This window comes from Hyalella azteca, unplaced genomic scaffold (assembly GCF_000764305.2).
Source record: "Hyalella azteca isolate HAZT.00-mixed unplaced genomic scaffold, Hazt_2.0.2 contig4936, whole genome shotgun sequence".
Classification (NCBI taxonomy): domain Eukaryota; kingdom Metazoa; phylum Arthropoda; class Malacostraca; order Amphipoda; family Hyalellidae; genus Hyalella; species Hyalella azteca.
Window position 1 is genome coordinate 1 of NW_025935144.1, and position 16,271 is coordinate 16,271.

Genomic DNA, 16,271 nt, shown 5'->3' on the forward strand with positions numbered 1-16,271 from the left:
GCCCATGCTGGGATACACGGAAATGAGCTGGCGGACCAAGCAGCCAAATTGGGACATCAACTCGATCACAGCACATATCATGCTGTTGAGTATTCTGATGCTCTCCGCTGCCTCCGCCACCAGGCATTGTCTCAGTGGGAAAGAGACTGGTTACAGAATGTTAATGAGACTGGAAAAGGAAGACGACTCCTGCTGGTCCGCAGAAGCCTGCAGCCGGCACCATGGATACATGCAAGATCTCGTAGAGCATCTATCGTGTTAGCCCGTCTTCGAGTTGGACACGCTGGGGTAAATGCCTACTTGCACCGCTTTTCAATGATAGACTCTCCTCTGTGCAACACTTGCAATGTTGATGAAACCATTGACCACTTTCTACTTGAATGCGCCCAATATAACAATGCTCGCCAACTCATGAGAAGGACAAAATATTGGCATACAGACCATGACGGTGCAAATCTTGCTGGGAGGGAGTGACCTCACAAAACAGGAGCAACACCTTGTGATCAAGGCCGTAATCACCTTTCTCACAAGTACCGGCCGGATGGGGACATTGTGAAGCTAAAGCCCTGCCAAGTTTACTGCTCTTGAAATCATAGAAACCAGTGACGACTAAGCAAACTTGAAAAGAAGCGTAGAAATTGCTGTGTCCAGGTGTGACAACTGACCTGTTTGGGGTCCTTTACGACGCCTGAAAAAAGACATCATCATCATCATCAAATTTTTCGCGTGTGGGCAGACGACGCTGGGCCATACGACGCCAGGCTTAATTTTCCTGTGGGCTGATTGGTCTAATTCAATAGATGTGATCTGTCTGGGGGCGTGCGGCTGATAACATTACAGTCAAGATGTGTTGTAACTTGTAGGCTACGTTGTTCAGGGAAGGGATCATGGTAGACAGTAGACTGGTAGTCCATTCGAAGCACGGCAGTGGTGGTCTCCGTCCTTAGACAGGCGTCCTGGACGGTTGGACCAGGGACAGAGCATCAGCCTGCAATCTGTACAGTGTATTATAACTGCATTTATTCTTCAACAAAGATGCAAACAATTTAACAATACATTATCATGTGTAGATGTCTAATGTGTTCAGTTGCTTCTAAAGTAAAGATTAATGTTCTTGGGTACAATCAGAATTCAGAATACATGGTGCAATGCAATTCTATAGGTTATTTGCTGCAGACAGCCCTGGGTGGGGGAGTCACCAGCAAACAGCGTCACCAAATCTTTTCATGCTTGCAGCAATATTTGCTGGAAAGTGGAGCTGCCTCTCTGATGTAGCTCCAAACTGGGGGTGCTTTCTCCTTCAAATCAAAGAACTTAGAATATATATATAATTAATGCATTCTTGTTTTTTTCTTTTCTTCTTCTTCTTTCTTGTTTTGTTTTGTTTAATTTTTTGGCATACTTGTGCAATTTAGCATGCTGTTAGGGTGCTTTATTACAGCATAAAGCTTGACACACTGTGCATGTTATTATAAGGCATGCTGCATATATCACTTGCATATTGAAAACCTTGCTACATGACCAATTCAATTGTCTGGATCATGGATGTTGGGTGCATGCTGCATATAAGGTACTTGGGACATTGAGCCCCTTTGCACGCAATGCACGGTGCATAGTCTTTCATCAAATGAGTGACAGAGACCAGGCTGGGCAGTGCACAAGCACTGGAAGCCTCCAAAACCAACTATAAAAAATATATATAGGTTATTCAAAAGAACCTGGTCCTATGTCATTTTGAACCGATCAACACTTCTTTACGGACCGATCGTAAAACACACCTTCACCGGCAAAAGCTTTCACACTTCTGAAGAGAGGTGAGCTGACAGCTACACTGGCCGTGGGTGGGCCTTATTTGAATTTGAATGCATGCATCAATTTGAAATCCTATACGCATAGTATACAAGTCATATAGCCTAAATTTTTAATATCTATGTAAAAAATGTATGTTTCTGCATGGATTATAATGCTGTTAACATTAACAAACTTTGAATTATCTCTGATGCAAGAAATACTTGCTTAAATAATTTTATTTTCAACATAAGCGACTGGATGCAACAATCGGTTCGCAAGAACCAACATAGCCCTGAATAACAGTAATTTCGATTGATGTTAATTTCTAAATTAAACTGTATTTAGCCAGTATTTCTTGCATCAGAGATACTTTCAAGTATTTCAATGCTAACAGCATCAAAATCCACGCAGAAAGGTAAACTTTTGAAAGGTTTTACACTGTAATTTACGCGCCTGGTCCAAAGAACTGAGACTGATTTCAAATCAAACTGACTAAATTGAATCCATCGCGCTTTCTGGCACCTTCAGCTGATTGCAGTTGCAGTGCATTTTTTTAGCTTAAGTTGCCAATACGTATTTAATGTAGTTTTCCGTAGTTCCATTGGTGCAAAACTTACAAAACAACGTTGAATTATTGATTGCTAATTTCTTGCATTAGGTTAATTTTTATGATTCAAATTAATCATAGAAGTTGTATCTCCATGATTCCATGCTGAATTAATATTACGAATAGAAGGTTCACATACAGGCTACAGTGATACAGATGCCAGCGCTAGCAGCGGCAATAAAATGAACTACTTTATTGTTTAGTAGCCTATCTTGACTAAAAATATAATAATATCGTATTCTATTTAGGTGCGGTCTCTTAAAGTGTTCCAGCAACATATTTTCCATTACTAATTATTTAAATGTATTAACTTGTGGCGCAGTAAGATATTAAATTGTTTGAATTTTAAACAAAGATTATGCTTCCACATCCAGATGCTAGCGCCAGCAGTGGCCATCAAAGGAACTACCGTAAAATGGGGTTACTTTGACCGGCGGGGTAATATGACGACTTTTCATTTTTTTAACAAAAACCCCCAAAACTCAAAAACGATTTGACATAGAAAAATTTTGTCAATGGCCATCAAAGGCCTAATAATGAGGCTATGTAACACAATAGAAAGATTTAAGAAGTTTGCATATCTAATAGGTTAAAAAATTAAAAATGTGACCCACGAAAAAGAGCTATTATTTAAAGCCTGTTGGAGTACCCCCTCCAATTTTTTTATTTTTTGGTAAAATAACTCCAGGTTTTGATGCATTGTAGTAGAACTCTTCTAGTTACATATGCTAAAGACAAATTTTAGAAAAGTGTCATAGTTTGCTAATGGGGGGCGCTGCCCCCCAATGGGGTAACTTTGACCACCTAATGGCAGCTGTGATGGGGCAACATTGACAGGCTTGGAAATTAAGTTAAAATTACCATAGGTACCTTTATAACATATTTTATGTTTGATACACCTATTAATGTTTTTTTCTTTATGTTTCAGACTCTACAGAGTCTTATAAGATGGTAATTTTAACTTAATTCCCAAACTGGTCAATGTTACCTCATCACGGCTGCCATTAGATGGTCACATTTTGCCCATTTGGGGGCGGCACCCCCCATTTGCAAACTATGACACTTTCCTAAAATTTGTCTTATGCATATGTAACTAAAAGAGTTCCACTACAATGCACCACAACCTGGAGTTATTTGGAGTTATTTTACCAAAAAATAAAATTGATTTTACCACCCGGTCAAAGAAACCCCAAGAGCTGGGGTAACAAAGACCATCACTTTTTTTTGAAATTACATCAAACTTATNGCATGTTTCAATTTAAGTTTAACTTATCTAGTAAAAAAATGGCATCATTTTGAAAAAAAGTGGTCAAAGTTACCCCATTTTACGGTATTTTTTTGTTAGTATATTTACTATATAACTATAATAATAACATTATATTATTCTGCTTAGGCACAGTCTCTCAAAATGTTGCAGAAACACATTTTTCTATTACTAATTATTTACATTTATTTGTTTGTGGTACAACGAAATATTGCATTTTTTTTGTCACAGTTGATGTAGCTACCACGTGTTCTTGTGTGTGACGTCACCGCTAGCCATATGTAAACATATGGCTAGCGTGAAGATGGGACCAGTTTTGCATTGAAATGGATGGTTATTTGTGAATAATATTTTCGATTGGGATATTATTATAAAATACCGTATTTCTGATTGTGAAATAATTTTGATTGTGATATTGACACTTGACAGTAGTATCAACATTTGAATATCGAAGTTCTAACATCATGAATTACGAGGTAATAGTGTAAGGACTGAGCAGAGCTAGAATCATGGCTGAGGCTTAAACAATGTCATTATCATTTTTTACGTCATTGATATCATTGTGGAACCAACGTAAGTAACTAAGGAATTTCCCAGTTCAAATATTTATTGATTCATTACTATCAATTTCGAAACTCCACATATTTCTAAAGGGAGTTGTGATGAGACCATGGGTCAAACTGTTGAGTTAAGACCATTGCAACTTGCAAGAGGGGCCCAAGGGCCAAGGGCATGGGGCCTTGTGAAGGGTTAAGACCGCCGCACGGCGGTGGACCGCCATAAGTACCTCTCTTCATAGAATTCCACTATGATCAGAAATAAGGTGTAACACAGGTAGCTAGCCTACTTGCACAGGACTTAGCAAATGAGCTTATGGCTCATACCTTACCTAGATGACTTTTCATGGCCAGTATATGTAAAATAGCTAGTTCCTAGTTGTATATTCTATATGGAATTTATGGCTAAAAGAAATGGAATCACAGCTTGCAAAGCCATTAAATCACAACTCAAATAACCAGTTGTGGCTGAGAGAGTAGGGTAGGCCTACCTAGATGTTTTCCAATAACTGAGTTAAATAAGTAACAGATTGTAACTATAATGTAACATTTTTTGTATGTTAGTCAATTTCATCCCAATTTCATCCCCTGGCTTTGTGTGAACTAATTCATGCATGGAAATTGGTCAGCTTAGTTAGCAGTCAACAAGTACGTACCACTTAATGGTTTGTGAGTGATTTTTTAAAGTAAATTCATTCCTGCAAATAAATTATGAAGCATAATTATAAATTGTTATTATCCTTTTTATCATTATTCTATCAAATAGTCAAGCATTCATAGGTGCATGTCAAGGTTTGATTATTGTATGACTTTATTAGAAGTTATATTTTTTATTGTGTGTACCACATTATGTCCACGTATGGTGCACGTCGCAGTTTGGGACATGTTTGCATCATTCACGATCATTGCATGTACCATCAACTGGGGTGACTTTGGCCACACCTACAACAGAAACAAATGGCAGCAAAACAAAATAATAAACGTTGGCAAAAAACTAAAGTGACTGGGGTGACAGTGATTTTAGCCAACGTTTATTATTTTGCTTTGCTGCTATTGAGGCTGGAATTCTAAGAATGGAAGTTCACTTATAAAAAAGCTTTCCACCCAAGGTGAAAAGCTTTCCTTTGATATAGTGCTCTGCCAGGTGACTGACTATAAATGAAAAGGTGGATCAAAAGTGGACAAACTGTTTCAATTGTATAGTACCTCAGGTTTGTTATGGAATTATTTGAAGGTCTCTTGTTAAGTTGTTTGATGGATATTTTTTATTTTTATTTTATTTAATGGATTTTTTGAAAATTTTCCAGGCCCTTTGTTTGTAATGATCAAGTTTAAGTAAAGTATTAAGTTAACCAGTACTGTAGTACATATACCGTCAACCGGGGCTACTCGGAACTGGCGGGGCTACTCGGGACAGTCGTCCATCACGGCGTAAAACTGTTATAGTAGCAAAATTAATTGGAATACCATAAAATGGGGTAACTTTGACCACTTTTCATTTTTTCAACAAAAACCCCCAAAACTTGAAAACTATTTAACATAGAAAAATTTTGTCAATGGGCATTAAAGGCCTAATACCGTCAACCGGGGCTACTCGGGACGGTTTTGAGCGTTTTTTGTTAATAACTTCTTACGATGAAACATTTCATAAACAAGTTTAGGCTCATTTTATAGCTCTTTGCGAGGGCTATTGAATGGCATCTTCAAAAAAATTCCATATGCTATTCGTAAGGTGCCAGAAGCAAAAAAAGAGTGTCCCGAGTAGCCCCGTCGAATGGGGCTACTCAGGACACTGGGAATAAAACTTCATTTTAAAATATTTGAAGCATGCAGAGCATACTCATCCATTACTAACAGTACTCTGAAGTCCTCATTGTAGACAATGTAGAGGTAGAATAAATGACATTTTCTGTGACTTTTACTAGTTTTTCCTTCATTGATATGATATTACCATAAACATTAATTACCATCAACTGGGGTGACTTCCTCTGTGTTTTTGATTCATGCTGGGGTTGTAAACACGGGGTCGTAAACATCGGGGTCATAAACGCCAGGGTTGTAAACCAGGTCATAAACGCCTGAGTGACTTTGGCCACTGTTTATGACCGTTTATTACCCCACTTTGGCCATCATTATGAACAGGGCCAAATCACCCAGTTGAGGTACCCTATTATTGATGGGATATTACTGTATTATTGATGAGATATTATGGTATCCATGAACATGCCATTGAGCATTTTCAACAACCTTGTCCACTGCAAGCTTCATATCAGCAGCATCATAGCATTTTTTCTGTATCTGTAAGCTTACAGGACGGCTTGTAATTTGTGAGATGATAAGTGAACTTTTTTTTTCGCTCAGCGAGGTAAATGTAACCAATATTCTTTGTTTTTAATCAATTTTTTTCTTAACTGGAGCCTTTGCTAACTGAGGTTCTACTGTAAATGTGCTTTCCGGGGTGTCCCGAATAGCCCCGGGGGGTGTCCCGAGTAGCCCCGCCGTGTGGAAATGGCCGCCATTTATTTTTTGTAATGAGATAGGCAAAATCTGTCAATTACGTTTTCAAGCGGACACCTGGGTGCAACTTTTATGTAAGTAAAATTTTTTAATACAGCAAATATTTTTTTTGCTACAGACCTTAGCAGAAGTAACTTTTCAAAATAGCGTTTTTCACCATTTTTTTTCAGGAATTTTTGAAAGCTAGTAAATGTCGTATTTTTCGACTTCCTTTATACTACATAGATAGGAAAAATGTTGTTATTTAGGCCACTATATTTAGTTTAGCAATATTCCAATTAGTTTCGCTACTATGACTGTTTTACGACGTGTCAGAGGTGCGTCCCGAGTTGCCCCGCCAGTCCCGAGTTGCCCGGGTTGACGGTACTGAGGCTACGTAACACAATAGAAAGATTTAAAAAGTTTGCATATCTAATGGGTTAAAAAATTGAAAATGTGACCCACAAAAAAGAGCTATTATTTAAAGCCTGTCAGAGTACCCCCTCCAATTTTTTTATTTTTTGGCAAAATAACTCCAGGTTTTGATGCATTGTAGTAGAACTCTTCTAGTTACATATGCAAATGAAAAATTTTAGGAAAGTGTCATAGTTTGCAAATGGGGGGCGCCCCCCCCCCCAATGGGGGAACTTTGACCACCAAATGTCAGCCCTGATGGGGTAACATTGACCGGCTTGATAATTGAGTTAAAATGACCATATATAACATTTTATGTTTGATACACCTATTAATGTATTTTCTTTATGTTTCAGACTCTACAGACTCTAATTATTGTTAGATATAAAGTTTAAACTTATTAGTATTGACCTTAGTTCAAGATGCCTAGGACCTACAAACGTCCGAAGGGGGCTCATACCTACCAGAATTGCAGCGGAGATCTTGTTGATCAAGTAGTGCAGAAGATCAAAGACAAGGAAATAAGTTTGACAAAAGCTGCAAAGCAGTATGGCATTGGCAAGTGTGTTCTTTTCAACAGAGTGCATGGAAAAACTGTGCTTAGTCCTGGATGACAGACTGTTCTCTCACAGGTAGAGGAGGCCCTTATAGTGAAGAGGGCACTTCAGCGCAGATACTATGGCTTCTCTCTCCAACCAATGGATTTACGCATCATAGTCAAAAGCTACCTTGATTCAGAAGGGCGCACCATTCCCATGTTTTCTATGAATTTGCCTGGCCCAGACTGGTCCCAGTCCTTCATTAAGTGGCATAGTGAGATCAGAAAGAGAGTAGCCAACGATACAGGTAATACAGGAACAGTTAGCTATTATGTTTATTTCTTTGAAATATGTTCAAAAAATGGAAATTTTTTGCCAATTGTGTGTATTTTGCTCAAAAGTTAATATTGTATTCCCTGTAAGTGAAGATAAATAAAGTGTATTGTTAAATACTTGCGAAATTATTAACATTAGGGGCAACTTAAACCAAGATGGGATGACTAAGAACACCCAATGGGGTTACTAAGACCACCCGGTCAAAGATACCCCCAGAGCTGGGGTAAAAAAGACCAGCGATTTTTTTAATTATATCAAAACTATAAGAGGCAGGAGCCAGCAATTTGTGGTGAGTGAAGCTAGAGTATAGACCTGTATTTTGCATGTTTCAATTTAAGTTTAACTTATCTAGGAAAAAAATGGCATTATTTTGAAAAAAAAGTGGTCAAAGTTACCCCATTTTATGGTATTGCAAAACTAAATATAGTGGCGTAAACGTCAACATTTTCCTATCTATGTAGTATAAAGGAAGTCGGAAAATACTACATTTACTAGCTTTGAAAAATTCCTGAAAAAATGGTGAAAAACGCTATTTTGAAAAGTTACTTCTGCTAAGGTCTGTAGCCAAAAAAATATTTGCCGTATTAAAAAATTTTACTTACATAAAAGATGCACCCAGGTGTCGGCTTGAAAACGTAATTGACGGAATTTTCCTAACTTATTAAAAAAAAAAAAAATGGCAGCCATTTCCTCACAGCAGGGCTACTCGGGACACCCCCCTGGGGCTATTCGGGACACCCCCAAAAATGCATTTACAGTAGAACCTCAGTAAGCAAAGGGTCCAATTAAGAAAAAAAATGGATTAAAAACAAAGAATATTGATTACATTTACCTCGCTCGGCATAAAAAATTTCACTTGTCGAAAAATTAGTGCATCATTGGTCATCACAAAATTGTACATAGAATGCTATACCTATATATAATTGTGCACCGGGAATCATAGAATGAAAAGTAATTGACCTAAACTATGATTTATTTCTCCAAAATATATAATGGTTGTCACTAAAATATTCCTTTCTGTTTCAGGTATGTTTTTCATGATCTTTTTTTTTTATAGTAAATTCACTTGACCCAATTAAAATGGCATATAAACGAGCGCATGGTGCATAAACTAGCACTATTGTGCTTGCCATGTCTGTCTGTCTGTCTGTCCGTTTGTCTGTGACCTCAAGCAGGGTTGGCAATGATTAAATCAAAATGATTAAATCATGTGATTAAATCACTTGATTTTTTTATAAAAAATCATGATTTTTTTTATTTTTTGATTTTTTCATATATTTAAAAATATTGAGTGGCAGTCTTAAATTTATATTGAGGTATTGTTATTCATGGTTTGATATAAATGTACTATGAATGACAAATTGGTATATAAACTTGTTGCCTTTAGTGTGTATTAGGTTCCAATAAATTGAATGTTTTTGGTACTGAGGCATCAAGAGTGTGCAATACATTGTTCGTAGCTAGCACTGCAGCTTAGCTAATTCTTATAAGGCTATAAGTAGTCTAACTATTTGGCTATTTGTTTTATATTGATTACAATATACAATTTAAATGTGTTAGCTAGCTTATACAGGGTGGGGCAGAACTGATTGTACAGTTTTAAGGCAAAATAAAAGAGTAACGGAGGTACATAAAGAAGAAAGTTTATTTTTCTCATGATTAACATAACATACAATTTAAAATACTTATGTTTTGAAAACAATATCAGGAAGATGGGGTTTGTTAGCTGCAACACACTGTTGGAGTCGTTCTCGGAAGTTTCCTACAGCATGTTCACACATATGGCGAGGTATGGCCATAACCTCTGCTGCAATAATCCCTCCCCTTAGCTGTAGTAGGGTGAGAGGGGGACTTCTGAACCCCTTTCTTTTAGATGTCCCCAAAGAAAGAAATCGCAAATGCTCAAATCAGGTGACCTCGCAGGCCACTGTAAATTACCCCTCAGAGACACCAGATGTCCGGGAAACATGCGTTTCAAAACATTGAGTGACATTCGAGCTGTGTGAGCTATAGCCCTATCCTGCTGGAACCACACGTCACCCAATGCTTCATTTCAACAATGTTTTCCATCATGGGCTGCAAGAAATCTTGCAACATTGCAGCATAGCAATCGGAATTCACTGTCATGGTTACTCCCTCCTCTGAGAACGACTCCAACAGTGTGTTGCAGCTAACAGCCCCCATCTTCCAGATATTGTTTTCAAAACATAAGTATTCTAAATGGTATGTTATGCTAGCCTCTAGGAAAATAAACTTTCTTCTTTATGTACCTCCATTACTCTTTTATTTTTACTAGTCAGTGTGTATAGAAGGTAGAGTCTGGTAGATTTATAGGACATAAAACTAGTAGATCTATTGATAGTGCTGTGCACTGTGCAATCATCTACCTATCTGTTATGTGACTCTTCAATGTTCAGGAGATTTGCATTCCTGAAGTGTTTTTGTATATTGAAGCCAGTTAAATGGTCAATATTTAGCTCATAACCTTGCTCCATACAAACTTTACAAAGCTAATGAATAGACTGATCAATAATAGTTTACCCAAAAATCCCAAAATTGTAAACACCACCTTGGCCTGTTGGCCATTATTGAAGGCAATAAGTGCCCTTTTTAGCCATCCATTATGATCCATATACTGTTATTGTTAGTAGGCTAATTGCAACATAAAAAATAACACCTCAAAAAAGAAAAAAAGCTGAAAAAATCAAAAAAATAAAAAATCATGAAAAAATAAAAAAAATCATTGATTTTTTATTTATTTGATTTTTTTAAAAAAATAAAAAAAATCGCCAATCCTGACCTCAAGTTTTCATTGACGAGAAAATGCGCTCTCTGTCACTCACTGCAGTGAGTACTGAGTTATATTTTTTATAGTAAATTCATTCAGCCCAATTAAAATGGTGTGAAATTACAAGCCGTACTGTGAGCTTACAGATACAGAAAAAATGCTATAAGGCTGCTGATATGAAGCTTGCAGTGGACAAGGTTGTTATAAATGCTCAATGGCATGTTCATGGATAGGGTAATATCACATCAATAATACAGTAATATCCCATCAATAATATGGTACCGTCAACTGTGGTGACTTTGGCCCCGTTTTTGATTTTGTTTTGCAAACAAAAGCGGGGTCATAAACGATGGTCACTCAGGCGTTTATGACCTTGTCACTCAGGCGTTTATGACCTTGTTTACGACCCTGGTGTTTATGACCCCAGCGTTTACGACCCCGTTTTTGTTTGCAAAACAAAATAAAAAATGTGGCCCAAGTCACCCCAGTTGGTGGTAATTAATGTTTATGGTAATATCATCAATAAAGGAAAAACAAGTAAAAATCACTGAAAATGTCATTTATTCTACCTCTACATCATCTACAATGAAAGAGGAGGACTTCAGAGTACTGTTAGAAATTGATGAGTACGCTCTGCATGCTTCAAATATTTTAAAATGAAGTTTTATTCCAAGTGTTCCGAGTAGCCCCGTTTGACGGGGCTACTCGGGACACTCTTTTTTTGCTTCTGGCACCTTACAAATAGCATATGGAATTTTTTTGAAGATGCCATTCAATAGCCCTCGCAAAGAGCTATAAAATGAGCCTAAACTTGTTTATGAAATGTTTCATGGTAAGAAGTTATGAATGAAAAACGTTCAAAAGTGTCCCGAGTAGCCCCGGTTGACGGTACCAATAATACCATATTTGGGGCGGGGCTTATGGGCCAGGGTTAGCAATTTTTTTGATTTAAAAAAAAATAATAAAAAAAATCAAAAATCAATGCTTTTTTCATGATTTTTTTTTTTATTTTTTCAGCTTTTTTGTATTTGTGAGGTGTTATTTTTTATGTTGCAATTAGCTTACTAACAATAACAGTATATGGATCATAATGGATGGCTAAAAAGGGCACTTATTGCCTTCAATAATGGCCAACAGGCCAAGGTGGTGTTCACCACTTGGGGATTTTTGGGTAAACAATTATTGATAAGTCTATTCATTAGCTTTGTAAACTTTGTATGGAGCAAGGTAATGAGCTAAATATTGACCATTTAACTGGCTTCAATATACAAAAACACTTCAGGAATGCAGATCTCCTAAACATTGAAGAGTCACATAACAGATAGGTAGCTGATAGCACAGTGCACAGCACTATCAATAGATCTACTAGTTTTATGTCCTATATGAGACTTAAGTTATGAGAAAAGCTAACACTGTTTGAAATAAACATGTGCACAATTCAAACATTTTATATCCATTCACTGCATTTAATTATTTTATATATAGTCTTATAATTGTAATTGTTTTGTTTCCAGTTTCAAATTCACATATTTAAAGATTGAAATTAAATATTTTAATTAGAATACTCGTATTAGGGTGGAAAATCTTTCTAATTGCCTAAAAGTTCAATACAATCTCAACCTCTCAATATGAATATACAGGGTAGAGCATAACCGATTGACCAGTTTTGAGGTAAAATAAAAGAGTAATGGAGGTACTACATAAAGAAGAAAGTTTATTTTCCTAGAGGTTAGCATAACATACCATTTAGAATACTTATGGTTTGAAAACAATTTCTGGAAGATGGGGGCCGTTAGCTGCAACACACTGTTGGAGTCATTCTCAGAGGAGGGAGTAACCGTAACAGTGAAATCCAATCGCTATGCTGCAAAATTTCTTACAGCCCATGATGGAAAACATTGTTGAAAATGAAGCATTGAGAGACGTGTGGTTCCAGCAGGATGGGGCTACAGCTCGCACAGCTTGAATGTCACCCAATGTTTTGAATCGCATGTTTCCCGTAGGTCTGGTGTCTCAGAGGGGCGATTTATTGTGGCCTGCAAGGTCACATGATTTGAGCATTTGCGATTTCTTTCTTTGGGGACATCTAAAAGAAAGGGGTTCAGAAGTCGCCCTCACACCCTACCACAGCTAAGGGAACGGATCATTGCAGCAGAGGTTATGGCCATACCTTGCCATATGTATGAACGTGCTGTAGGAAACTTCCAAGAACAACTCCAACAGTGTGATGCAGCTAACAAACCCCATCTTCCTGATATTGTTTTCAAAACATAAGTATTTTAAATAGTATGTTATGCTAATCATCAGAAAATAAACTTTCTTCTTTATGTACCTTCATTACTCTTTTATTTTGCCTCAAAACTGTTCAATCAGTTCTGCCCCATCCTGTATAAGCTAGCTAACACATTTAAATTGTATATTGTTATCAATATATAACAAATAGTCAAATAGTTAGACTACTAATAGCCTTATAAGAATTAGCTAAGCTGCTAGCTACATACAATGTATTGCACACTTGATGCCTCTGTACCAAAAACATTCCATTTATTGGAACCTAATACACACTGAAGGCAACAAGTTTATATACCAATTTGTCATTCATAGTACATTTATACTAAAGCGTGAATAACAATACCTCAATATATATTAAAGACTGCCACTCAATATTTTTAAATATATGAAAAAAATGAAGAAAATAAAAAAAATTATGATTTTTTTATAAAAAAATCAAGTGATTTAATCACATGATTTAATCATTTTGATTTAATCATTGCCAACCCTGTTATGGGCACAGCCAATCACAGCTTGAAAGCATCCCCCATCAACCAATCACAGCTTGAAAGCATCCCCATCAACCAATCACAGCTAGAAAGCAGATAACATTACACTTCCATTAACCAACATAGCTGGAAAGCTGAATGGGGCTAAAATCACAATCCCATCAACCAATCACAGCTGGAATTCTGGAAAGGGATAAGATATGTAAATAATTGACTAAAAGTGTAAAGTTCCTGGCCTTTCTAAGCTTTCAGGTCCTGCTTAGTGCTTTCCAATATGTTATGTGTACTGGTTAATTTAATATCCCTCTAGAATTCCACACCTATAGCAGAAACAAATGGCAGTGCCATTTGTTTCTGTTGTAGGTGTGGCCAAAGTCACCCCAGTTGATGGTACCATATATGATACACATTGCAGTCATGTCTAAGCTGTTGAATGAATATTTTTATACTTATTTAATGTTTATTTCACTTGTAATTCAGTTCTCACCATATTTCAGATTCCTGAAACTTAGTGTAAATCAATAGAGAAGCTTTGATGTCATAAGTTTGGTTGCTAAAAAATTATTTCAGCCAACTGTTTTCTAAGCATGAGTTATTCTGGTGAGTATAATATTAGTATTAATTTCTTTACTGTAAAACAGCAGGAGGTCCATGCAGTTGACACATGCAATCCTCCATTCAATTAACACCTGTGTTCTTTACTTAAGATGTAAATTGTTTGTTCTTAGGAATTCAGAAAGAAAATTAATTGCAGCTGTATATGTAAATAAATTTTCATAAATTTTGCTATGAGCCATGATGATCTGCAATTCACATTCCGGTCATCTTAAATTTTAATCCAGAAATTTGTTGTTTAATTTACTAGTAGAATTTCAATGAACAGTAGTCTGTGGGAACCTCATAACTCTGAGCCTCCTATTATGAAATATTTAAGTTAATATGAGATAAACATTTACTGCAAATGATAAATACTTAACATTTTTCATCCCTTTTAGCATTTCTGTGATGTTATGAACACTTGTTGTGTAGGAGGTGATGCAGCTGTTGTGGGGGAGTCGTCAGCAAGCACCAACCAGGGCTATGTTGGCATCAGGTTTTGTCAAGAGTGCAACAACATGCTTTACCCCAAGGAAGATAAAGTAAGCTGCAAAATCTTATGTATTTTGTAAGCTACAAAATGTTCTGTCATGTTATAAAAGCAATTTTAATTATATTATTCAATGATCTTCATGATACATATACATATTTTAGTTGAACTGGATAAATCATATAATTATTTAATTTAATTTGTGGATGCCAGTGAAATTAATTGAAAAATTTCAGATTAATTAGCATAGAGTATTTTTCTTTTCTTATTTTTTTGGATTTATGCAATTACAGGAAAAGAAGATCCTGATGTATGCTTGTCGTAACTGCGATTATAAAATGGTGGCTGACAATAACTGCATTTATGTGAACAAACTCATGCATGAGATTGATGAGTTACGTCACATCAACCCTGAAGTTATAACGGTAAGATATACACGGCCTTATGTACATGCCAGAAGTTTGTCTTGTTTAAATTCTGATCATGCTAATTGTATCTGAATTTATAACTCTCTCTGTACTCAAGATCATGGAAGCAAAAGAGTATAATGAGGATAAAAAAGTCAGTTTCCTTGCTGGATATGGACAAGCATATTTATTTCAACAACTCACTCCAATAAACCCGCAATCACAGCAACTTCTTTTCACCTGTTCTCCCTCACCCCCTTACCATAACTTTCACCTGAATAATAATCACCTTTATCATAATTCATACTTCTCTCTTATGCTCCTCACATAACACCATCAGGTGCTTCACAGTTTACTTCACATTCCCATCGCACATTAAATTCTCATACTTCCTCTTCCCGTTTCGTCCTCCTCGCTACTGTCCTCGAGATTTAGTCAAGAAATTGTGACATCTAAGCCGTTATTCATGGCGTCGGTGCATCGGCTTCAAGAAATTGTGTAAACATGATACTTTGCAGTTTTGTGTTTATTTATCGGTTTTTCAGGACCCAACGTTACCGCACACCTACGACCACCCGTGCCCGCGCTGCAAGACAAGAGACGCTGTATTTTTCCAGGCGCAAACTCGTCGCGCTGATGACGAGATGAGGCTTTACTACGTCTGCTGCAACACTGACTGCATGCACCGTTGGACTGAATAATCCTTACGCAAGTGTCGCTCCTTGTGCTCGTACAATTGTATTCCTAGTTATATTTTGTCTATTACATTAGTGGAAGGAAACGTCAGTGCGCCTGCCCTAACTTTGGTCTGGGAGGTGTGTGCGCTTGTTCGGCAAGACATGGTGTATGGATATTTCATGATTATTGTCGTTCTTTTAACACTTTCTCCGTGTGAGAGATGGTAAACCTGCTAACATAAGTGAATGTGGGCATCTATAGAGCAATTCATCCGGTTTCTGATTTATTTTATCTGTCATTTGTTTAGGGATATATGTGTGAGAATACGCTAAGCCATCTCATGTCTACTACCTAGGTTTGAAGTACAAAAACACCTTGTTGATATCTAGCTAAATTATCGCCTTAAGTATGAAAATTCACGAGCAAATCGTGAAAGATTACATCGTAATTAAATTTTGGTATTAATTTTAGTTTCAAGCCTATTGTCGACGATATGGAGATTTTTAATCTCGAGTCCATACAGATTT

General features: G+C 36.8%; 1 protein-coding gene across 1 annotated transcript; it reads left to right on the forward strand.

Annotated features, from left to right (window-relative positions):
• The first annotated feature begins 14,057 nt into the window (after positions 1-14,057).
• LOC108677265 (DNA-directed RNA polymerase II subunit RPB9) lies at positions 14,058-16,209 on the forward strand. The gene is made up of 4 exons (XM_018165466.1): positions 14,058-14,172; positions 14,602-14,711; positions 14,953-15,084; positions 15,612-16,209. Exons 1-4 carry the CDS (start codon positions 14,160-14,162, stop codon positions 15,765-15,767), a joined length of 411 nt encoding a protein of 136 aa, XP_018020955.1. The 5' UTR covers positions 14,058-14,159; the 3' UTR covers positions 15,768-16,209.
• Positions 16,210-16,271: the final 62 nt, after the last annotated feature.

Excerpts from the sequence above, each read along its gene's own strand:
- LOC108677265 (XM_018165466.1), top strand. Across the intron at positions 14,712-14,952 it reads TTTACCCCAAGGAAGATAAA|GAAAAGAAGATCCTGATGTA; the intron begins GTAAGCTGCAAA and ends ATGCAATTACAG. Across the intron at positions 15,085-15,611 it reads TCAACCCTGAAGTTATAACG|GACCCAACGTTACCGCACAC; the intron begins GTAAGATATACA and ends TCGGTTTTTCAG.